Source organism: Psammomys obesus, unplaced genomic scaffold (assembly GCF_907164565.1).
Source record: "Psammomys obesus unplaced genomic scaffold, mPsaObe1.curated_primary_1811, whole genome shotgun sequence".
In the NCBI taxonomy this organism is placed as follows: Eukaryota; Metazoa; Chordata; class Mammalia; order Rodentia; family Muridae; genus Psammomys; species Psammomys obesus.
This window is the reverse complement of record NW_026588368.1, coordinates 5,063,965-5,083,114: the sequence shown is the minus strand read 5'-3', so window position 1 is coordinate 5,083,114 and position 19,150 is coordinate 5,063,965. Positions and strand designations below refer to the sequence as shown.

The 19,150-nt window shown below is 53.6% G+C and overlaps 2 protein-coding genes across 2 annotated transcripts in view; one reads left to right on the top strand and one right to left on the bottom strand.

The window, feature by feature from the left end:
* Window positions 1–2,610, top strand: part of B4galnt3 (beta-1,4-N-acetyl-galactosaminyltransferase 3) — an 89,830-nt gene extending 87,220 nt beyond the window's left edge. The window contains exon 20 of the mRNA XM_055604233.1: window positions 2,257–2,610. Coding sequence (XP_055460208.1) covers window positions 2,257–2,365 — 109 coding nt within the window. The 3' untranslated portion in view covers window positions 2,366–2,610. The remainder of the gene's footprint in view (window positions 1–2,256) is intronic.
* Window positions 2,611–6,142: 3,532 nt separating this feature from the next.
* Window positions 6,143–19,150, bottom strand: part of Ninj2 (ninjurin 2) — an 82,760-nt gene continuing 69,752 nt past the window's right edge. The window contains 3 exon segments of the mRNA XM_055604159.1: window positions 6,143–6,613; window positions 7,068–7,139; window positions 7,142–7,250. Coding sequence (XP_055460134.1) covers window positions 6,447–6,613; window positions 7,068–7,139; window positions 7,142–7,250 — 348 coding nt within the window. The 3' untranslated portion in view covers window positions 6,143–6,446.

The window sequence follows — 19,150 nt, the reverse complement described above, 5'->3', positions numbered from 1 at the left end:
AGGCTGAGATGGGCATTCTGCAGCCCAGGCTGAGATGGGCATTCTCCCAGTCAGGAATCATGCTCTTTCCAGCCACAGCTGCCTGGAGGAGGGGCTGAAAGCTGTGAGAAGACACTAGGAGACAGGCCAAGGGTCAGGAGTGAGTTGGGGACCAGCAAAATAGACAGTATAGACCATTAAATGGCAGCTGGATATCCAGGGGTCTGGATCCCTGGAAGTGAGGAGGGAAGGGGTTTTGAGAAGAAGTAATAACGTCAGAGAAGAAAGGGAAGGCTGGGAATATAGAGTGCTTGCCTAGCATGAATGAGGCCTTAGACTCAATCCCCAGTACACACACACACACACACACACACACACACACACACACACACACACGCGTATGTATGTGTGTATACATAATATACATACAAAAATGTATATATTACTTGCTATTCTTGGCAAATCTGTGACAAAACACCTGTCTGTAGCAACTCAGAGAACAAAGGCTAGCGGGCTCATGGCAGGAAGGCTGTGGTAGCATTCGTGGAGATAGAAACGCCTGACAGACTAGGTCAGACTAGGAAGCAGAGGGAGAGAAACTTAGCCCGGAACTAAGACAAACTAAGACTCATAACCCAGTGCATGCCGTGTGTTTGCATACACTCAGACATTAGGGTTCTTAGCCTGGTGTGGTGGCATATGCCACTGATCCCAGCACCGTGGGGTTCAGAGCCCAGCCTGGGCTACACAGGAAGACCCTGTCTCAGTCCCCCATCCCCCCAGAAAAGGAAAGAGAAAAAAGGAGAGAAGTGGAAGGACGGGGGTGGGGGGGCGGTGGACTCAGCAGGTGAGTCAGGAAAGTGTTCTGGCAAGAGGCGGGGTCGCTCAGGGTGCGCCCCGAGAGAGTGGGAGGGAACTGTGACAGCCGGACTGTTTCTCCCTGCATCTTCATCTGAGCCCTTTTCCAGGAAGTTTGTTCCCAAGAGAAGGGGAAGGAGGGAGGCTGCTTCCTTGAGATGTGAGCTTCCGGGAGGTGACAAAGAGGGGACAGCAAGCCTATCACTGCTGGAAGGGTGTCCAAAGAAGGAGAAAGGGACACGGCCAGGGACAGCTGGGGCGGGGGGGCAGCAGGATACAGCCACCAACCTCTGGGTTGCTCTAATTGGCAGGTGCTTCATGCCCGAGGCCTCATTTGTCCTCCTCACCAAACTCCTGTGCTCAGAACAGTGGTCTCCATTTCTCTGAGGGGAAACTGGTTGGTAGTTAATTATTCGTCCCTTCTCTCCCTGTAAGGCATCAGAGGCCCAAACACCAGACCGGGTTTTTGACTTCCCACTGGAGGGAAGACAGAGGAAGAGCGCTGAAAGAGACTCAAAGGTGGGGTGGGGAGAGGTTCAGAGAGCTCAGCCACAGGAAGCCACAGGACCCCGCAGCAGATGGCAGCCCAGTGTGGCGGTTACTGTGTGACCTTCGAGCTGGGCTTTGTGCTTTGGTGCAGACCTTCGAGATAGTTCTTAACCCTCCCGCTGTCTCTGAGACCCGAGGAAAGAGCCACTTCTGGTTCCAGCTACTTGCAGTCCCGTTTGAAGTGTAGGCCTCCTTAGAAAGCGTTGCCTCCCCACGTGAGAGCTTGGCTTTGATCCCCAGCACTGTGCGGCACACACCTGTAATCCCAGCAGTCAGGAGGCTGAGGCGGAAGAATCATGAATTTGAGGCTAGCCTGGGTTGCGTAGCAAGACGATGATCCCTGCCCCCAGCAACAAACAAACAGAAACAGGGAAAAGGTCTCACATGGTTTCTCCGGTTCGTCTTCTGATACTGATCTCGGTCTGTGAAGCGAGGGTCAGCGCAGCCCCTTCGCGCTTCGAGAGAGGGCTCGTGGCTGTGCAGCGGGGCCACTCCACAGAGTCTGATTACCATGCAATTGGTGTGTGCTGGAAACTGTTCTTTCTGAGTGCTGCAAAACTCTCATCTGTGTGTGCGTGTGCACGTGTGTGATCAAGGAGGACGGGTGTGCATCTGTAGATGACACAGGCTTATAAAGTTTTTGTCCTCTTCTAGAGAGAACGAGCATCTTTGGTAGACTCCTTTCTGAGTCATGCAGCTGGGACTGTAACCCAAGCAGCCGGGCTCCTTTGCTTTACCCCAAGGGAAGCAACCGGAGGAAGGAAGGCGGGGTCTGACAAAGCTGTGGAAGGGTGGGTCCGCTGGGCCCTGTTGCCTGGGTGCCTGTTGCGTTCCTATTTCTGCTGACTCACACTGCCCCCTCTCCTCCAGGATCCTGCAGGGGGGCTTGGAAGTGGAGCGGCTGTGCCTCAGGAATTTCTACCATCATTTCCACTCCAAGCGAGGCATGTGGAACCGCCGCCAGGTGAAGATGCCGTGACCCCTGGGGACAGCTGCTTACGACTCCTCCTCGACCCAGCGCTCTGCCTGCCACTCGCTCCAGGAGGGAAGATGAGGAACCGAATCCTCAGCACCAATCACCCTCTCCACCAGGAGCTGTCCCTGCTTGCAGGGCTGAGCGCCCAGGCTCCTCGGCCGCCCACTGGGTGGACATGGGGACCTGCTGCGAAGGATGGCCAGCAAGGTCAAGAAGAAAACACCTGCCTGAGCCGAATTCCGTCTCCTCCACAAACGTGCCTCCCTACAGCCCAGTGCCCCTCACAGGGAGCGTTGACTGTGAACCAGAGACTTCAACGGGACAGATTTTATTTGGGGTGGGGGTGGGGTGCGGGAGATGGGTAATTTTTAACAGAGAATGAAGACTTCTGTCTAGACCCAGCATTCACTGGGGCGAAACTGCGCTGCAGCCCTCAGACCCCCAGAGGTGCTGGTCCCGGCGAGGCCGTCCAGTCTGTGCCTTCTAAACGTACGCACCTCTCCCGGTGGCCACTGAAGAGCTGGCTACCACCTGGGGCGTTAACCCAACTCGGACCGATAGAGGGTTCTCTAGACTGGCAGTCCCACATTGGTGACATCTTCCTGCTGCAGTGGGGTGTTGTGTGGGAATGGGTGGGCAGTGGGCCCGTTCTCCTGAGGGTCCGACATATGGACTGTGTAGGACCAGCAAAGACAAGCAGGTAGAGAAATGCCCCTTCACCTCTGTTTGCCTGCCAGGTAAGACCTGGAGAGAGTAGGAAGGCACCACCAAAGGCGACATGGAGAGCCTGTCAGCTGCGCAAGTGGGAACTTGTGAGGGGCTCAAGACAAAAAGGGAAGAAAGTGTGTCTGCAAGCCTGGTGCACCTCTGGCCTTGCCCTTCTACAAAGAGAGATCTCCAGGCCCCAAGAGGATTGAAGAGACGTGGGTGATGCCTGACTATTGGATAAGGGGCAGGGTGAGGTCAGGGAGGCCAGGACAGTGGCAGGAAGAACAGGAAGATGGCTGGTTCCGGTTAGAACAGCGGTAACCTTTTCTGTCTTTCGCTAGGCCTTCTGTCACCTGACGTCACATTTACCTTGCACTAACTACCCCCGTGCTCTCTGGCTGGGGACTTTCTACTGCTGCTGCTGCTGACCCACCAGTGGCGCATCGGGTGCTGGGTATTGATCTTGGTCTGTGAAGCGAGGGAGGGTCAGTGCAGCCCCTTTGTGCTTCGAGAGAGGGCTCGTGGCTGTGCAGCGGGGCCACTCCACAGAGCCTGATTACCATGCTGTGAATCAAGAGTGCAGCATCTGGAGCTGCAGGGCCCACATGATGGGCTCTGAGTGCCAGGAACAGAGCTCGGCACACCGGGAACCCCCTGGGCCTTTCCTTTACGCAATCTGAAGGGCAGGGTGGTTTCTGTTCATGGGCTGTGTCTTTCTCTCATCCCTGCCCAGGCCCTCTGCCCTTTCAAAAAGGCACATAGGAAGTAGGCTAGGGCTGCAGTCGAATAGCTGGGGTGCCAGGACTCTCTCTAAAGCCATGGACTCTCAGCATCGTGCTGTAAGGCCGGGGCCAGTCCCAACAGCCCTCCCCTTCTGCTTCTGAGGACTAGGAGCCCCCTTGGCCTTCCCCACCCTTCTTACCACCTCCCTCTTGGGTCCAGTGCCTTGTGTTTGATGTCTGTTACCTCCTTACCATCTGCCTTAAGGGAAAGGAAAATGCCATGGGTGGGGACAGGGAGGAGGGCATTAAAGTCAGCATCTTAGAAAATCAACAGCTGTCCTGTTGCCCAGTTGTAGTAAACGGGTTGGCCAGGAGAGCCAGGGGGCTGTGTTTCCCGTCCCTCAGCCGGCTGCTCACTGACAGGCCACGTACCTTCTGTTCATGGTTTGGTGCTTTCGGGCAGAAGGGACAAGCTTTCTGTGCTACACTGCGCTTGGAAGGGCGCAGCTCTGTCCTGGCTGTGTCTCAGCAGACCAGCTTAGTGGAGGTCATGGTCTTGGCTAGAAAGGCTCCTCCTCGAGTGAAGGAGGCAAGTCAGAGCAGTGCAACTCCAATCCCAGCATTTGGGAAGCCGAGACAGGAAGATCGGGAGAGCAAGGTCAACCTCGGCTCCTTAGCAAGAAGCTGTCAAAGGAAATAAATAAATAAAAGAAAACCTTTTCTGTGCAAATTGAAGATGCCCTGTTAGTGTGGGTTGGCCTGCCTAGTTAGGTTTGACCTAGGCAAAAGTTTTCAAGATTTTATGTGCGTGGGTGTTTTTGCTTGTATGTATATTTGTGTATCACCTGTGTGCCCAAGGTGGCCAAAAGAGAGCATCAGATTCCCTGGAACTGGAGTTACAGATGTCCTAGGTCATCAAGTGGATGCTGGGAATTGAACCCACATCTTCTGGAAGAGTAGCCGGTGCTCTTAACTACTGAGCCACCTCTGTAGGCCTGCCCCACTCCACCCCACCCCCGCTTTTTTTTTTTTTTTTTTTAATCTCAGCACTCCAGAGGCAGAGGCATGTAAATCTCTGTGAGTCTGAATCCAGCCTGGTCTACATAATGAGTTCCGGGTCAACCGGAATTACGTGGTGAGGGCCTGTCTCAAAATGTGCATGCACGGTGCACAGTTAGGCCAGAGGGCAGCTCTCAGTAGTCCGTTCTCCCTCCACACTCCAATGGGGTCCTCGCATCTGGCAGCAAGTGCCTTTATAGTCACTAACCGTCTCACAGGCTGAGAACTTGCATTCTTAAGTGTCAGAGGCGCCATTAGTGAATAGTAGAATATGTTTACAGTAGGTTCTTTTAAAAGCTTGTGTGTGTGCGTTCATCAGTCCAGAATTCAGTGACTGCTGATGTACAGATAAGCCTTTGCAAAGACAAAGATAATGAGGGTGTCCACACAGAAGACGGCAAGACTAACTTGGTGGATTTTCAGATGTCTTTATAGATAAGAGTCCCTTTCTGCAAAAAGGGAATATTGAGGCCTGGGGCAGAGGGAAGGAATGGAGCGGAACCAGAATCTGCCTTAGCAGCCCCGGTTCCTGCTGCTGGCGGAAAGGGTGGCTGCTGCAGAGCCTGAGCTCAGGCCTCCAGACCAAGGGGCGCTGACATCACCCAGTAAAAGAGCGTTCAGGCAGGAAGCAGGCATCTTCATTGCCCTTGGAGCTCTCCTGGAGGCTGCAGAAAGTGCTAGGGACAAAGGCTGAAGCAGCTCCAGACACAGCCCCTGCGGGGGGAAGCAAACCAAAGATAATGGGAGGCAGAGCCTGGTAAGGCTCCTCACACTGGATTCGCACCCAGTCCAGCAGCTGAAGTAAGTGAGGAATGGCGTGACTCAGCAGCCCTGGAGCGGGTCGGAAGTGCGGCTTCCAGCCACCTCCTAGGGAGCATTGTGGAAGCTGCTGCCTGCTCCTGGTGGGAGCAGCGAGCACCGCTTGACAGCAAGTAGAAGCCACAGCGCCATCTTTTTCTTGCCATCAGGCCACAACAGCCACTAACCACATTGGCTTTTCAACCCATCCCAAGCTTTGGGGGTGGGGGAGGCATGATACACCTTTCACCCTTGCTTACACGGGAGTAGAGGGGGGGGGGATTAAATCTAGCCTGGGTTACCAGAGACACTGCCTGAAAGCAAACAGCAGAAGAACGGAAGGATAGTCACCCCTTCAGAGCAAAGGCCTCAGGACAGGCCTAAGTCCCCCTCATGGTGCATGTGCAGGTTCTGGGAGGCTCGAACTGAAAGCCCAGCACTCACGGTGCACATTACCGAGGGAGGTTGGCACCTGTGGCCCTCGTGATTTATTTACTGTGCCTTTACATGTCACTCAGGAAAGTGCTGTGAGAGGCTCAAGCCCACACCTCACTCATGGCGCACGTACTGTGGCCAGCTCAAGGATGTACACGGCACATGGTGCCTGCGCCGTGGGAAATTTACACGTGTCTCTCCCCCCGAGGTGCCATCAGCTATTCCTGGACTCCCTTGCCGACAGGCCTATAGACCTTCCCCCTCTTGCTCCAACCTCCAGAGACAGAGGAGGTTGTTTGTTTGTGAGCCCTTGGAATCTGAGGCCCTCTGGGCCTGCACCTCACCTGGGACCTAGGGAGCCACTAGATAGGATTGCTGGAGGTCCTGGCAGCCACGGAGCCTGCCTTGTGTGCCCCGAAAGCAGTGATGAAAACGTTGACGACGACAGTGATGAAGACCAAGGTGGTGGCAGCGTTGTTGAGCTGGTTTAGGCGCCACTGCTTTTCTGGCTTGTTCAGGTTCAGCCTGGCTGTGGAGACAGGGAGATGGCGATGGGCGGTGGATGGCGCCTGGGTTAGGGTCGATCGAGCAGGACCAAAGCCTGGGGCTTTCCTCTCCCCACCCCTGAATTTGGAGACAACGTGGCTTTAGAGACCTACCGGGAAGAAATCAAGTCACTGGACAGAAATGTGTTTGGGTCTTTTGACATCTACGTGGTGATTCGTAGAATGGGAATTGGGAGCAAAAACATCGTCTAAGAAGGAAGGCGCGCTTGCGATATAAAAGATGGAAGAAACTGCCAAGGAGGGCCCACCCATGGCATATGAGGAGACGAGACAGGGGGACCCTCATTTTAGGCTCTGGTGTAGAGAGTGCGGGCTTTGTTAGGAGGTGGCTGGGAAGTTTCTCGGGCGATGCAAGGGCCGGTCCTACCACCAGGGGGCGCCGAAGCAGAAAGCCTGACTCCGGCCTGGACTCCTTACCGATGACCACGAGAAGGACGCCAACGACCACTTGCAGGAGCAGAGAGATGCTGATGAGGGTGATGAGGGTGCGGCATTGGACATAAAGAGAGCCACGTCCAGCATGCTCTCTGCCACGCTCTTCTTGGTGGCGTAGTGATTCAGGTTGATGGGCTGGTTCCCTCGGGCGATGGAGCGCCGGTGCTGTAAGAGATGAGGTTCTGGTAAAGACGGGGGTTTTAACACCCTTCTCCGTGCAGACAGAATGTCCTCAAGGACAACGGAAGATCTGAGGCCTGGGTTAAATAAAAAGGACACTTGCTCCAGAATGGCTGGCCCCATCCTAGCCAGCACCTCGGTCCAGAGTCCTGGAGCCTTAAGCCCACCCCAGCATACGCTGACTGCCAAACACATGTACATAGCAATGCATACTAGCTGAAAGCTCTTGATTTTAAACATTGTTTTGGAAGCCTGGGGATGTAGCTTGGTGTGCAGTGGTTCCCAGCATGCCCAGGGCCCTGGTTTCAGTTTCTGCCACTGCTGAAATCAATTAATTTTAAAAATTATTGTAAAATAAAAAATTTGGTTCTCTTTGGTTTTGTTTTGTTTTTCGAGACAGAGTTTTTCTGTGTAGCCTTGGCTGTCCTGGATCTCACTGTGTAGACCAGGCTGGCTTCAAACTCTGCCTGTGTCTGCATCCCAAGTGCTGGGATTAAAGGTGTGCGCCACCACCGACTGGCTAAATAAAATTAACTTTGAGGGATGAATTGAAGTTCTTGTTCTCCCTAACTCCAAACGATAGAAGCACAGTGGAGGCCGTATGTGAACCTCTGAGGTAGACCAAGGAAGTCAGAGGGGACACTGCTCTGTTGTCACACAAGTGCTCCTGGGAGATCAGTTTGACAATGGTGCTTGGGGCAGATTGAGAAGCGAGAAGAGACCAGAAGCAGGAAAACTCTAAACAAGTAGTGTAGTGTCACAGGGCGGGGTGCTGCGCACCTGTAATCCTCAAATAGGAAGGCAGAGGTGAGAGGAGCAGAAGTTTGAGGCCTGCCTGAGCTACATGCGACTCTGTCTCAAAACCACAAGGCCAGTGAGGTGGCTCAGTGGGTAAAAGTACTTACTGCAAGGCCTGGCAACCGAAAATCGATCCCCAGGATGTGGTGTGAGTGGGCGGATGGGCAGGTGGGTGGGCAGATACGGGAGTGGGTGGATGGAGACACTGAGGGCGAAGGTCTGAACGGGAAAGATTGACGGATGGACGAGAGGAAAGACAAGTCTCGGGGAGTTTGGACATTTCTTGGACTGAGCGCGATTCCGGCAAGCTGTTCACGTCCCTTCACACCTTCACATCACTCAGATAATTACACTCAGAGGCCATTTGAGAAGGAGAAGCCCGTGCAATCAGAACTTTGGGCTTTAAAGGAGGACCTCCCCTATCAGTGGACTGGGGGAGGGGCATGGGTAAAAAGGAGGGAGGAAGGGTGGGATTGGGAGGGCACGAGGGAGGGGGCTACAGTTGGGATACAAAGAGAATAAACTGTAATAAATAAATAAATAAATAAATAAATAAATAAATAAATAAAACATATTTTTAAAAATGAGGTCCAAGCAAGTCTCTGTGTAGGGTCAGGTGGCCTGGTTGGTTAAAAGCCGAGGATCTCAGGTCTAAGCCCACAAAGGCCAAAGGTCATATCAGACACAAGAAGCAGCTGAGGTCCTGGCTCATTGGGTAAAGGTTCATTCTGTATCACTAAGAACACCAACAGGATCGCTCACCTGATAACTGATTCCCCTCCGCTGGAGAGCCCCTCCTCATCCTCCAGAACCTTGTTCCTCCTTCCAAATTCAGCTCACACATGGTTCAAGAGCTGATAAGCCAGGGCTACCTTTAAAATCTTGCAGGCCAGGCCTGAATTCAGACCTCTAGCCATGTGTTTAAACACTGACTGTAGGTGGGGCTAGTAGGAGAAAGGAGGACGGGGAGGAGTGAGTGGCTTGGAAACAGATCTTTGCACATCTCTCTCTCTCTCTCTGCCTCCCTCACCCCCTCCCGTGTGTGTGTGTGTGTGTGTGTGTGTGTGTGTGTGTGTGTGTGCGCATTACCAGGCCTTACACACGCACATCTTACATTCTGCCATTAAGCCCCATCTCCAGCCTCTCTGCCTTTGGTCGCTGTTTCTTTAAGAGCCTGTTTTACAGAGGATGTAGGGTTCACTGTGGGTTAAGGAGGTGCAGGTCTCTCTGAATTCAGGTCTCGGTTTCATTTCTTTCATTTTGCTGTTACTGAACTACTCTCCCCAAAGGCCAGTTCTCCTGTGTCCACAGGGTGGCGTTTGGGCACTGGGTGTCAGGCTGATATTTGGGCCCCAAGGAAGTACACATAGGACAAGCCTGGATTGCGAAGCCTGAGGACCCAGGCCTGAAGGCAACACGAGTGACAGCCTAGAACTTACCAGGCACGACTGTTAAGGGCCAGTTAAAGAAAGGCAACAGTAGCCGAACCTGGCGAGATTGCCTGCGATGCCAGCTCACGGGAGGCTGAGGCAGGAGGACTGTGAGTTTCTGGCCAACCTGGGCCGTACAGAAAGACACCAAACCGAAACAAAGAACTATAAAGCTATATGCAGCAGGTGGGAGAGGGGTGGCAGAGGACTCCCAGGTGAGAACGACAGTAGAGCTGCAGCCTGGGGAGGAAGGAGGGGTCAGAGGGGGCTGCTGTGAGACCCTGGAGGAAGTGGCTTTGAAGAGGGTCTCTTCGGATCTTTGCAACCCCAGCGTCTCCCGGCTAGGCCTGAGGATGGGATTGGCCATTCTCCTAAACCAGCCCTTCTCAGCCTTCCTAATCAATGACCCTTTAATACAGTTCCTCATGTTGTGGGGAGGTCCCCCACAACATGACCCCCGCCCAGCCATGAGATTATTTTTGTTGCTACTTCATAACTGTCATTTTGCTACTGTTACGAATATTTTTCTGACATAGGGGTCGCGACCCACAGGTTGAGAACAGCTTCCCTGGCATCCTATTCTCCTTTCCCTACCCCCAAGCCTACTAACAACTCCATCAGGGATCTGGACGAAAGAGGGGCATCAATGGTGGCAGGGTGGTGCCTCAGCAGATCTGGCCCTTTAAGGCCATAGCCCAGGCGGGTCAGAACAAAGGCCCGGGAATGTGGGCTGGATCAGGGAGCAGAGCCATCCAGCATGAGTCATTCCTGTTTCACAGACTTAGAATCCCTGGCTCCTACTTGCCTTGGCCTCTCCCTTGGGCTAAGGGGCAGCATGCAGGGCGTCTGCAGAGCTTGCACCAGGGGGCTGGAGGCTCCCATCCAGCTCAAACCCTGCTAGGGAGGAGGCCCATGAGCCTGGGCTCCTGGCTCTGGGGTTCAGTTCTACCAGGGCGTGGCACCCAGTTTCCTATCTGTACAACGGGAGGAGAACCAGGCCGCTGGAGGAGTCGGACTGGAGAGGTGGACTGACTCTTCCCCAGAAGTAAAGGCAGAATCCAAGCTGTTCTCTTCTTTTCCTAGGCTGAGCCCTGTCACACAATGTCGAGTCAGGGCCTGCCTGCCTCAATCCTTTCCTTTCACTCAGTAACAGTGGGGCCCTGAGTCCGAGCCTGAGGTCCAGGAGCAGGGGGCCGCAGAGGGAGCAGGGGATAAGCCCAGAGGTTCGTTCTGGGGCCCAGAGTACCTCCAGGACTTGGCAGGATGTGGGGCTGGAGACTGGGAAGGGTAGGCGAGGGATGAGCATACCAAAGATCTAATTTCCTTCTCTTGCCTCACCTTCCCCATTCCAGCTTACCATTCCCTTAACCCCCTTGCCAGGCCCCACCCAACTCCCAAGACTGGGGATCCCACCCCTTCAAGTCAGCTCGATATTCAGCCCTTCATCTTTGTTATCCCTTATTCCTGCTTCTTTACGAAACTAGGGTGAGCAGGAAGGGACGGCCTCTGTTAACAGAAAAGCAAACATGACGTCACGTTGTTTATTGACACTCTGGTTATCAGGGACCATCGTGTCCAAGGGCTCATCCTGCTTTTTCTTAGAAACAAGATTCCAGGGATGCTGTCTCACGGTGAGAGTGTGTGTCGTGGAAGGTGGAAAAGTAACTGTTCTAGCAATCGGCTACAGAGGAGCTAACTCCCAGAACCGTGGGCACTGAAAGGAGGTGCAAGCCCAGGAAGATGAAGGTAGAGACCTGGATCCCGTCCCTGCTTTGCCAAGCTGAAGGGTGAGCAGGACGGCTCTCCCTCCCTGCCCTTGTCTGTACAAACAAGGAGCTGAGTTCTTTTTAGCAGAGCCATCTAAGAAAGGACCCCCCCCCCCTGCTCTGGGTGGAGAGTCTCAGGGTTGAGGATCTTCAATGAGAGGAATTGAGGTCAGGCAGCTGCAGGGTAGAGGCCATGAATCACTTTTGCCCCATGCAGCTCCAGGCGCTGGTGACCTTTGGGTGAGTCACGCCTGTCAGTTTTGAGAAAAGCCACTCGGGCAGTCTGTGTGTCAGCTCAAACCCAAGTCATACACAGAGTAGGTCCAAAGGAGCTGTGACCAATGAGGACCTTTCTGTTGGCCTTAAAAATGGCCATCTAAGTAGGAATGCCAGGAGCACCTGGAAAATGCGTGGTGAGTCCCGGGCTTCCACAGGCTAATTTCCCACCCCGGGAAAGGGTGGTCCAGCCCACAGTGGTTTAAATGGTGACTTCAGGAGAGTTATCCTATGAACTGGTTTTTCGAAGGTGTTAGGGTGCTCTGCTGCCCTGTCCGGGTCCACTTGGGAGGGTGATGTGTTGCACACACACTGGAACCATCATCCTGGAACCACGTAGCTCATGGCAATGGAGGACATGCCTGTCATCCTGGCACAGTGTTAAACACGGGGCATGAGTCAGCCCGGTCTTCGCCTCACTCTGCTAGCTCTGCAAAGCAGGTGAGAGCACCACCGCCTAGCGAGCAGAATACAGAGGGCCCCAAAGCACACAGCAGGGCAACCCCCTCCCGGTACTGGAGTCTGTAATTTAACCCCTCCCCTACAATGTCCCAGAAGCTAAAACATGCTCAGGACCTAACGATAAACACACGAATGACGGATAGGGGCACACGTCTGCAATCCAAGCACTCAGGAGCCTGAGGTAAGAGGACAGCCTGGGAAAGGCCGAAACAAAACAAAGAGCCCTACAGGTCAAATATGTGGTGCAAGATGAAAGGAGGCAATCTGATGGTCAGGTAGGGGCCATTGCTCAATGGAAGTCTAGCCCTTGAACCCAGTGAAGCTTGCTCCTGCGTCCTCCAGGGCTGTGTCCCCAGTCCCTGCACATCTGTGGGCAGAAAGGACACAGACCTAAAGGTAAACCTTGGCTTCAAAACGTTACGAGGGAGCTGAAGCGTCTGGGAGAACGGGTTGACCTCAGCTTCTTTGGCTGAGCGATGGGAACATCTGTCCTGTTTACTGCTCACAGCTGGGGCCGAAGCTCCCTTTAAGAACACTTGCCTATCATTCACGAGGCCCTAGGTTCGATCCTCAACATCAAAGGGGAGGGAAGGAGAGGAAGCGGGCCCTTGAGAAATGCTGAACATATACAAGACAAGCGGGACAACTCCCTGCCCCCCCACCCCCAACTAGAGATTATCCTCCCACATTTGGGCCTACTGGCATTTAAAACCATCTGTTCCGACTCCGGGCCTGTCCCAGCCCAACTTTTGGCATAGGCACCCTTTGGCTTTTCCACAAGCCTCGGGGACTTGTAATGCCTCTCTCTGATCCTTGGGCAGCCTCGGTCCTCGCCCAAGCCATGCCATACCGTACCACACCAGTGTCCCAGGAAAGGAAGTGTTCACGCAAGCCTGGTGACGCTGTGTACCAGGGTCGCTGCTCCTGCGCTTGGACTGCAGCCTTCCCCCGTTCCGGGCCACTCATCTCTCCAGCCTCCTCTCCACACCCTTTCCCATGGGGGCAGACTGACAGCTAACCGTCTCGGAGTCTGTGCCCGGAGCAGATGCTGAGAAGCAATGCCCACATTACTCACCGTTCCCTGAACACACTCCACCCTTCCCGCCCGCTTCTAGACGCCTGTCTGCCCTATGGCCCTGCGGGGCAGTGTCCCCTCTCTTAGACCCCTTCTCTACGCATCCCACCGGATACCGGCAGGCCCTGCTCCCGTCTGCGCTAGCCCGTCAAGTCTTCTTTTCGCCCCTAGGTGGCTCCCTCCGCTGTCCTTCCCCACGTCTTTGGAACAAAGCCTCACTGCACAGCCCAGGCTGGTCTTGAGTTTAGGACCATTCTGCTTCTGCTACTCTAATGCCTGGATGGCAGCCTTGCACCATCATGCCCAACTACGGACTCTACCCTTCAGATCCTCTCTTGCATACTCTTGGGTTGCACAGGGTCCGGGGCTCAGTGCTTGGCTTGGGTTTGGTGTGCAATGCATGCTGGGATACTGGAAAAGGAACCCAAGTGTCTCAAGTACGCGACACAGTGCTCTTCCACCAAGTACACTTCTAGCTCAAAATTATATTATTTTACTTTCTTCAACTTTTTTTTTTTTTTAAACAAAAGATCTTTAGGGTGCGGCATCAGTAACATCACTTCCGGGACAGGGGAGTGGCTTGGGTTGTGGGTTGGAAAACCTAACCTGTCTTCTCCTTGGACCCCCTCTCAGCTGTGACCCTCATGAGGGGCTGACAGGCCCTGTGCTGTCACTGTCCTCAGGCCAAAACCCACAAAAGTGCAGATACCTGCGGCCCTCTGTTTGGGGCAGGCTCCAAGCCACCGCTTTGCCGCCTTTGGCCTTCCATGCCAAGAGCCGCAGTCTTGCCCTTTAAAAAAATCAACATTTTCTAATCCGCGACAGGGCGGGGTGCCTTCTGCGTGTTATTCTGGTGATAATCCTCGAGCGGCCCTGTAAAGCTCCTCCAAGCTTGGGTGCAGCCTCTCTGGGAGGCTTCAGCTCTTGGTCTCGGGCCACAGGCCTGGGCCTCCTTAGACCGAGAGGCGTGGCCTTCGGGGGACGCGCTGCGGAGCTGCGGAGCTGCGCTTGTCCAGCAGGGGAGGCCAGAAAACAGCTCAGCGGAGTCAAGGTTAGCTCAACCCCTTCCCGGCCCCGAATCCAAGTCCTCTGATGCCCAAGTGTGAAGTGCAACGGGCCAACGAGCTTGGGCCTTCACAAGACGAGGCAGAATGTGGAGGGGGGCTGCTAGGGAGGGTCTGCGGGGGAGATGCCGGCGGGCCCGGCCTACTCTTTCCGTGGAGCTTGTCCACCTTCCCTGCGAACAGAACGTCGCCAGTGGCCTTCAGGAAAGACTACTCGGGGCAGTTAACCGTGGATTCACCCACGCACAAACTGCCCAAGAGTCTGTCTGCTTCCTCCCAGTACCCACCCCAGCCTTTCTGGGTCCCACCCACTTTCTGGGTCCGCATTTTGCTCTGAGGTTTCCAGACCCTCATTTAGCATTTAGCCCTAGAGACCGCTTTGGCTCTGGGGTTCCCCCAAAAGCCGCAGTCCCCAAGTTCACGCAGCCCACCTCTGCTGACTGCAGGTTGATCCACTTTTCAAGGGCCAAGTAACAGAGTTAACGTGTAAATAATAGTCAAATAAAGACTGCCAGGCATAGCTCTTAGAGTGTACCTAGTCTCAAATTTGCAAGTGAGGAACTGAGGTTCCGAGAAGTTAGCGGCCCAAAGCCACCGTGTCAGAGGAGTTGTGTGCCCAATATGGAAGTCGTTAAGCCTGCACTCTTTCTTGTCCTCGGCTCTCAGCGTGGGCGGATCTGAAGAAGCAGCAGCAGCTGGGAGCACCCCCCCTCCCCCGAAATGAAGGTGCTGGGCTGGAGGCGTGGCTTGGTGACAGGCCACTTACTTCCCTTGAAGCGTGATTCCCCCAACAGGGGTCGGGGCTGGATAGGCAGACTCTCTGGTTTCATGGCTGAATCAGACACTCATGGGGGATGCGCCCCGGTGATGCCAGTGCAAGGCCGGGCACGAGGCCCATTGCCCTATCCCCGACTCCTGGCTGCCCTGGAGGCCTTCTTTCTAAGTTCCTGTGCTACACAGTTTCATGGTTGATTTTGCCTTTTAATTCATTTAATACATTTAATAGCACTTTTTTTTTTTAACAGAAAAGCGGGGGTCAGAACAGTTCAGTAGTGTTGCCCAATAATAACTAGAGTTATTGGGACTTGAGCCCTGGCATGCCCTGGGACCTGGGTCCTTAAAGCCATAACATCCAGGTTTCACAGGCCTCAAAAGGCCCACTGTGGTGGCTTGCCCCTTCAGTCCTAGTACTCAGGAAGCTGAGGTGAGTAAGAGGACTTCTTAAGGCTAGCCTGGGCTACACAGGCTACACAGTTCCATTTCAGCCTGGGCTTCAAGAGTAAGACCTTGGGTTGGAGAGATGGCTGCTCTTCCAGAGGTTCTGAGTTCAATTTCCCAGCAATCACATGGTGGCCCACAACCATCTATAATGAGATCTGGTGCCCTCATCTGATGTGCATGAAAACAGAGCTCTCATGTACATAAGTTAATTAATTAACTAATTAATTAAGTGCTAATTAACTAACTAATTAATTAACTAATTGATTAAATGTTGATTAATTAATTAAAAGAGTGAGACCTTGCCTCAAAAACCAACCAACGAGGGCTGGAGATATGGCTCAGTGGTTAAGAGCACTGTCTATTCTCCCAGAAGTCCTGAGTTCAATTCCCAGCAACCACCTGGTGGCTCACAGCCATCTATAATGTGATCTGATGCCCTCTCCTGGCGTGCAGGTGTGAATGCAGATAGAATTCTCATATCCATAAATAAATAAATTTTTTTAAAAAACCAACCAACAAATCCTTCAAAGATAGAACCAGTCTAAAATATTTTAATGTGGTATTTCTAGATTTTTCTCACAGAATAACAAATCAAACAAAACCTGTGTTTCGTTTATGTACCGGCAGTCAGAGTGTTCTGGCAGCTTCTGCCCCTACTGCCATCATAGCCACACTATTGCCTTGCTTAAGAGAGCCTGGGGCCCCTTTTTCTTCTCCTCTCCTCCCTGCCCCAGGGCTGAGACCCTCCCGGGTGCTGGAGACGCTCTCTAACCACTGCAGTGCACCCTTCCAGCCTTGCTTTGCCCATGTCTTCGTGGAAGATCAAAACCCAGAACAACAGCAACAACAAAAAAAGCAAAGAAAGAAAGAAGCATCATAAGACGTTGTCTTCAAACAACAACAGAACCAGAAGTTGATCACGAAACCGAGAGTCACCGTTGCACGAGATGGCGAGAGTGAGTTCGGTGTGTCCCCACCAGAGCATCCATTTCAAAAGGCAGGAATTGTTCGCTTGGAATGTGATTAGGACAAAAGGCCCTGACAGTTCCTGGCTGTAGTCCAGGTGAGAAGGCCCAGGCGGGAGATGGTATCTGACAGCTAGATGGGAAAAGGGGAAGGTGGCGAATTTCCCACCCCGCCCAGCCCTGGGAGAGCCTGCCTACTCACTCCAGTCCGACAAACACACCCCAGCTCCCATCAAGCACAGGCATCTAGGACGCAATAAAGATCCTGCCTGCCTCAGTGTCCTGCCCTCTTCAACTGAAATCAAGGATTAGCAGGGAATAAAGTGCATAAAGTGGGAAGCCTGTACCCTCCCCAGTGGGTGCTGCGGGGACTATGGACTCTGTCTCCCTCGCTCACTGCTGCGGCATCTCACCTGACGTGGCCAATGAATGGGTGAATGAATGATATGTTCCTTCGGAAAGAGCTTAACAGATAGAATGAAGAGGAGCTGTGCTCTATGACCCTCATCAATGGAGCAACTTGCTCGCTCGGCAAGGACTACATGAGTGTCTACTGCCCTCTCTGCAGTCCTGGCCATAGATGAGATAGGATATAGATGAGGTAAAGAAAGGAGGGGGCCGGGAGCATTGAGTCCCCAGCTCAAATCTTGGGTAAAGACAGTCCTAAAGAGGGCCCTTCTGACTGGCGTGACAGCCTGAGTCAGCAGGACCCTGCCAGGTTGCCACCCTGACCTGAATTGCTCGTATCCAGCACTCATCCCTCCGAGCAGGCACAGCTGGAGACTCTCTCTCCCTTTCTGAGGATTCCAGTGCCACCGCGAGAAGCAAATACACAGTGGCTAAGCCAACCCTGCACACAGCACCCCTGATGCAGCAGGCAAACCTGAGGGACACCGAAGGGAATGAACAAGCAAGCAATGGCAGCGTTGTGCGCAGGGACCAGGGATCCGGCTTAGGCCCCTCTGCTGCACCTCTGCTGGTGACCCTCGGACTTGAGCCCCAGTCCCCACAGTGCCTTGCTGCTTCTCTGGCTTCTGTCGGGTGGAAGGAATCTTCCTCGGGAAGACTTCCTTCTCGCCAGAAACCAGTGGGCTTCGTCTGGTAGCAAACCCGTAACAAAGTAGCTTCCTAACCAAGGTCAAGTGATTGCCTGGGAAACAGCCCACGCAAGGCTCTGGCAAACCGGCTGCTTCTGTCTCCCTCCAGTCCTGGCCACCGACGGGAAAACTGTCAGAGATAAACCCAACTCTGCCTCCTCTGTGCTGGGATTAAAGGCGTGTGCCACCACCACCAGGCTTTATTAATATTTTTTTAACGGTATGAGTGCTTGCCTTCAGGAACCAAGTGTATATATGCTGTCCTCAGAAGCCAGAGGGGACATCAGATCCCCCTGAACTGGAGTTACAAATGGCTGTGATTCACCATGTGGATGCCAAGAAACAAATGTGAGTCCTCTCAGAGGGCATCAAATGCCCTTAATTACTGAGCCATCTCTCCAGCCCCAGGATGCATTTTTTTTTTTTAAAGAAATCAATGCATTTATTTATTGGGGAGGGATGTGAGTGTGGAGGTCAGAGGGCAACTTTGGGGAGCTGGTTCTCACCAGCCATCTCTCTCGTTTCTGAGCTGCACATGCTGTCCAGGCTAGCCGTTGATTTTTCTGTCTGCCTTCACCGAGCTATGCTGGAACTACAGATGTGCTCGGCTGCATCTGGCTCTTTAATGTGGGTCACTGGGATTGAACTCAGATCAGCAGGCGCTCTGGGCAACAGCTTTTACCTGCTGATGCATCTCGTCAGCTCTGGGCTCTGCCGCCTCAATACCCTTGTTGACACAGTGTCACCTTCTTCCTTCCTTTCTTTTTTTAGCCCCGGGGTATCTTGAAACTTGCTCTGTAGACCAGGCTGGCCTTGAACTCAGAGATCCGCCTGCCTCTGCCTCCTCGAGCACAGGGATCGAAGGCATGCACCCCATGTGTAATGCATTATGTTCTTTCAAATTCCTCGTATGGGTTCACTCATTCATCTTTCATCAAAACCCTCAGCTTAGAGAGATTAACTTGCCCAAGGTCACACAGCTGTGAGACAGAAGAGGCAAGATTTGAATCCAGGTCTGTCTGTGGCCAGAGTTCCAGACCCCTAACCTTTGCGCCATTCTGCTTGCCACTCACATCTCTTGGTCTTTTGCCCTGGTTGTGGAAGGCAGGAGCTCTGGAAGTAAGGCCCTTGGTGGCCTGCAGCGTGTCTGCCAAGCATGTACATTGGGAGTGGACAGACGGGTGGACAGAGGGTCACCTGTGCATGCTGAGCCTACCTTAGCATTGGCGTTGTCCTGGCCAGACGCTTTTCTGCAGCCTAGGGCAGTGCCCCAGGGTAAGGAGTCAGATGTCAACCCTGCTTGCCCTCACCTTCTAAAAATACCGAGGGGCAGGAGCCCCGCCTGTCACCGCACAGCTACCCGGCTGCTGCTCCCTGTAGGGTCCCTGACCGACACCTAGCACCTGCTCCCTGAGGCCCTCTGCTCGACAGCTGCCCCCCCCCGCCACGTGACTCCTGTAAGACCAAGGCCAGATTTGCCTAAGAGAGCATCCGGGCAGGGCCAGCTCCTCAGGCTGGAATTCGGGACGCCACGGCAGGTTTGGGCCTGCATGTGAAGGCAGCCTTTCTTTGACCAGGGCTCTGTCTCCATGTATGTATATGTCCTGCTAGCTTATTTGGAGTTGGAGCCCTAGCCCATTTGAGGGCTGTGGACACTGGAGTTAGGACTCAGCACTGCCCCTCAGTTGCCATGTGACTTGGGACTTCTATTAGTCACCTGCTAAAGAGGGG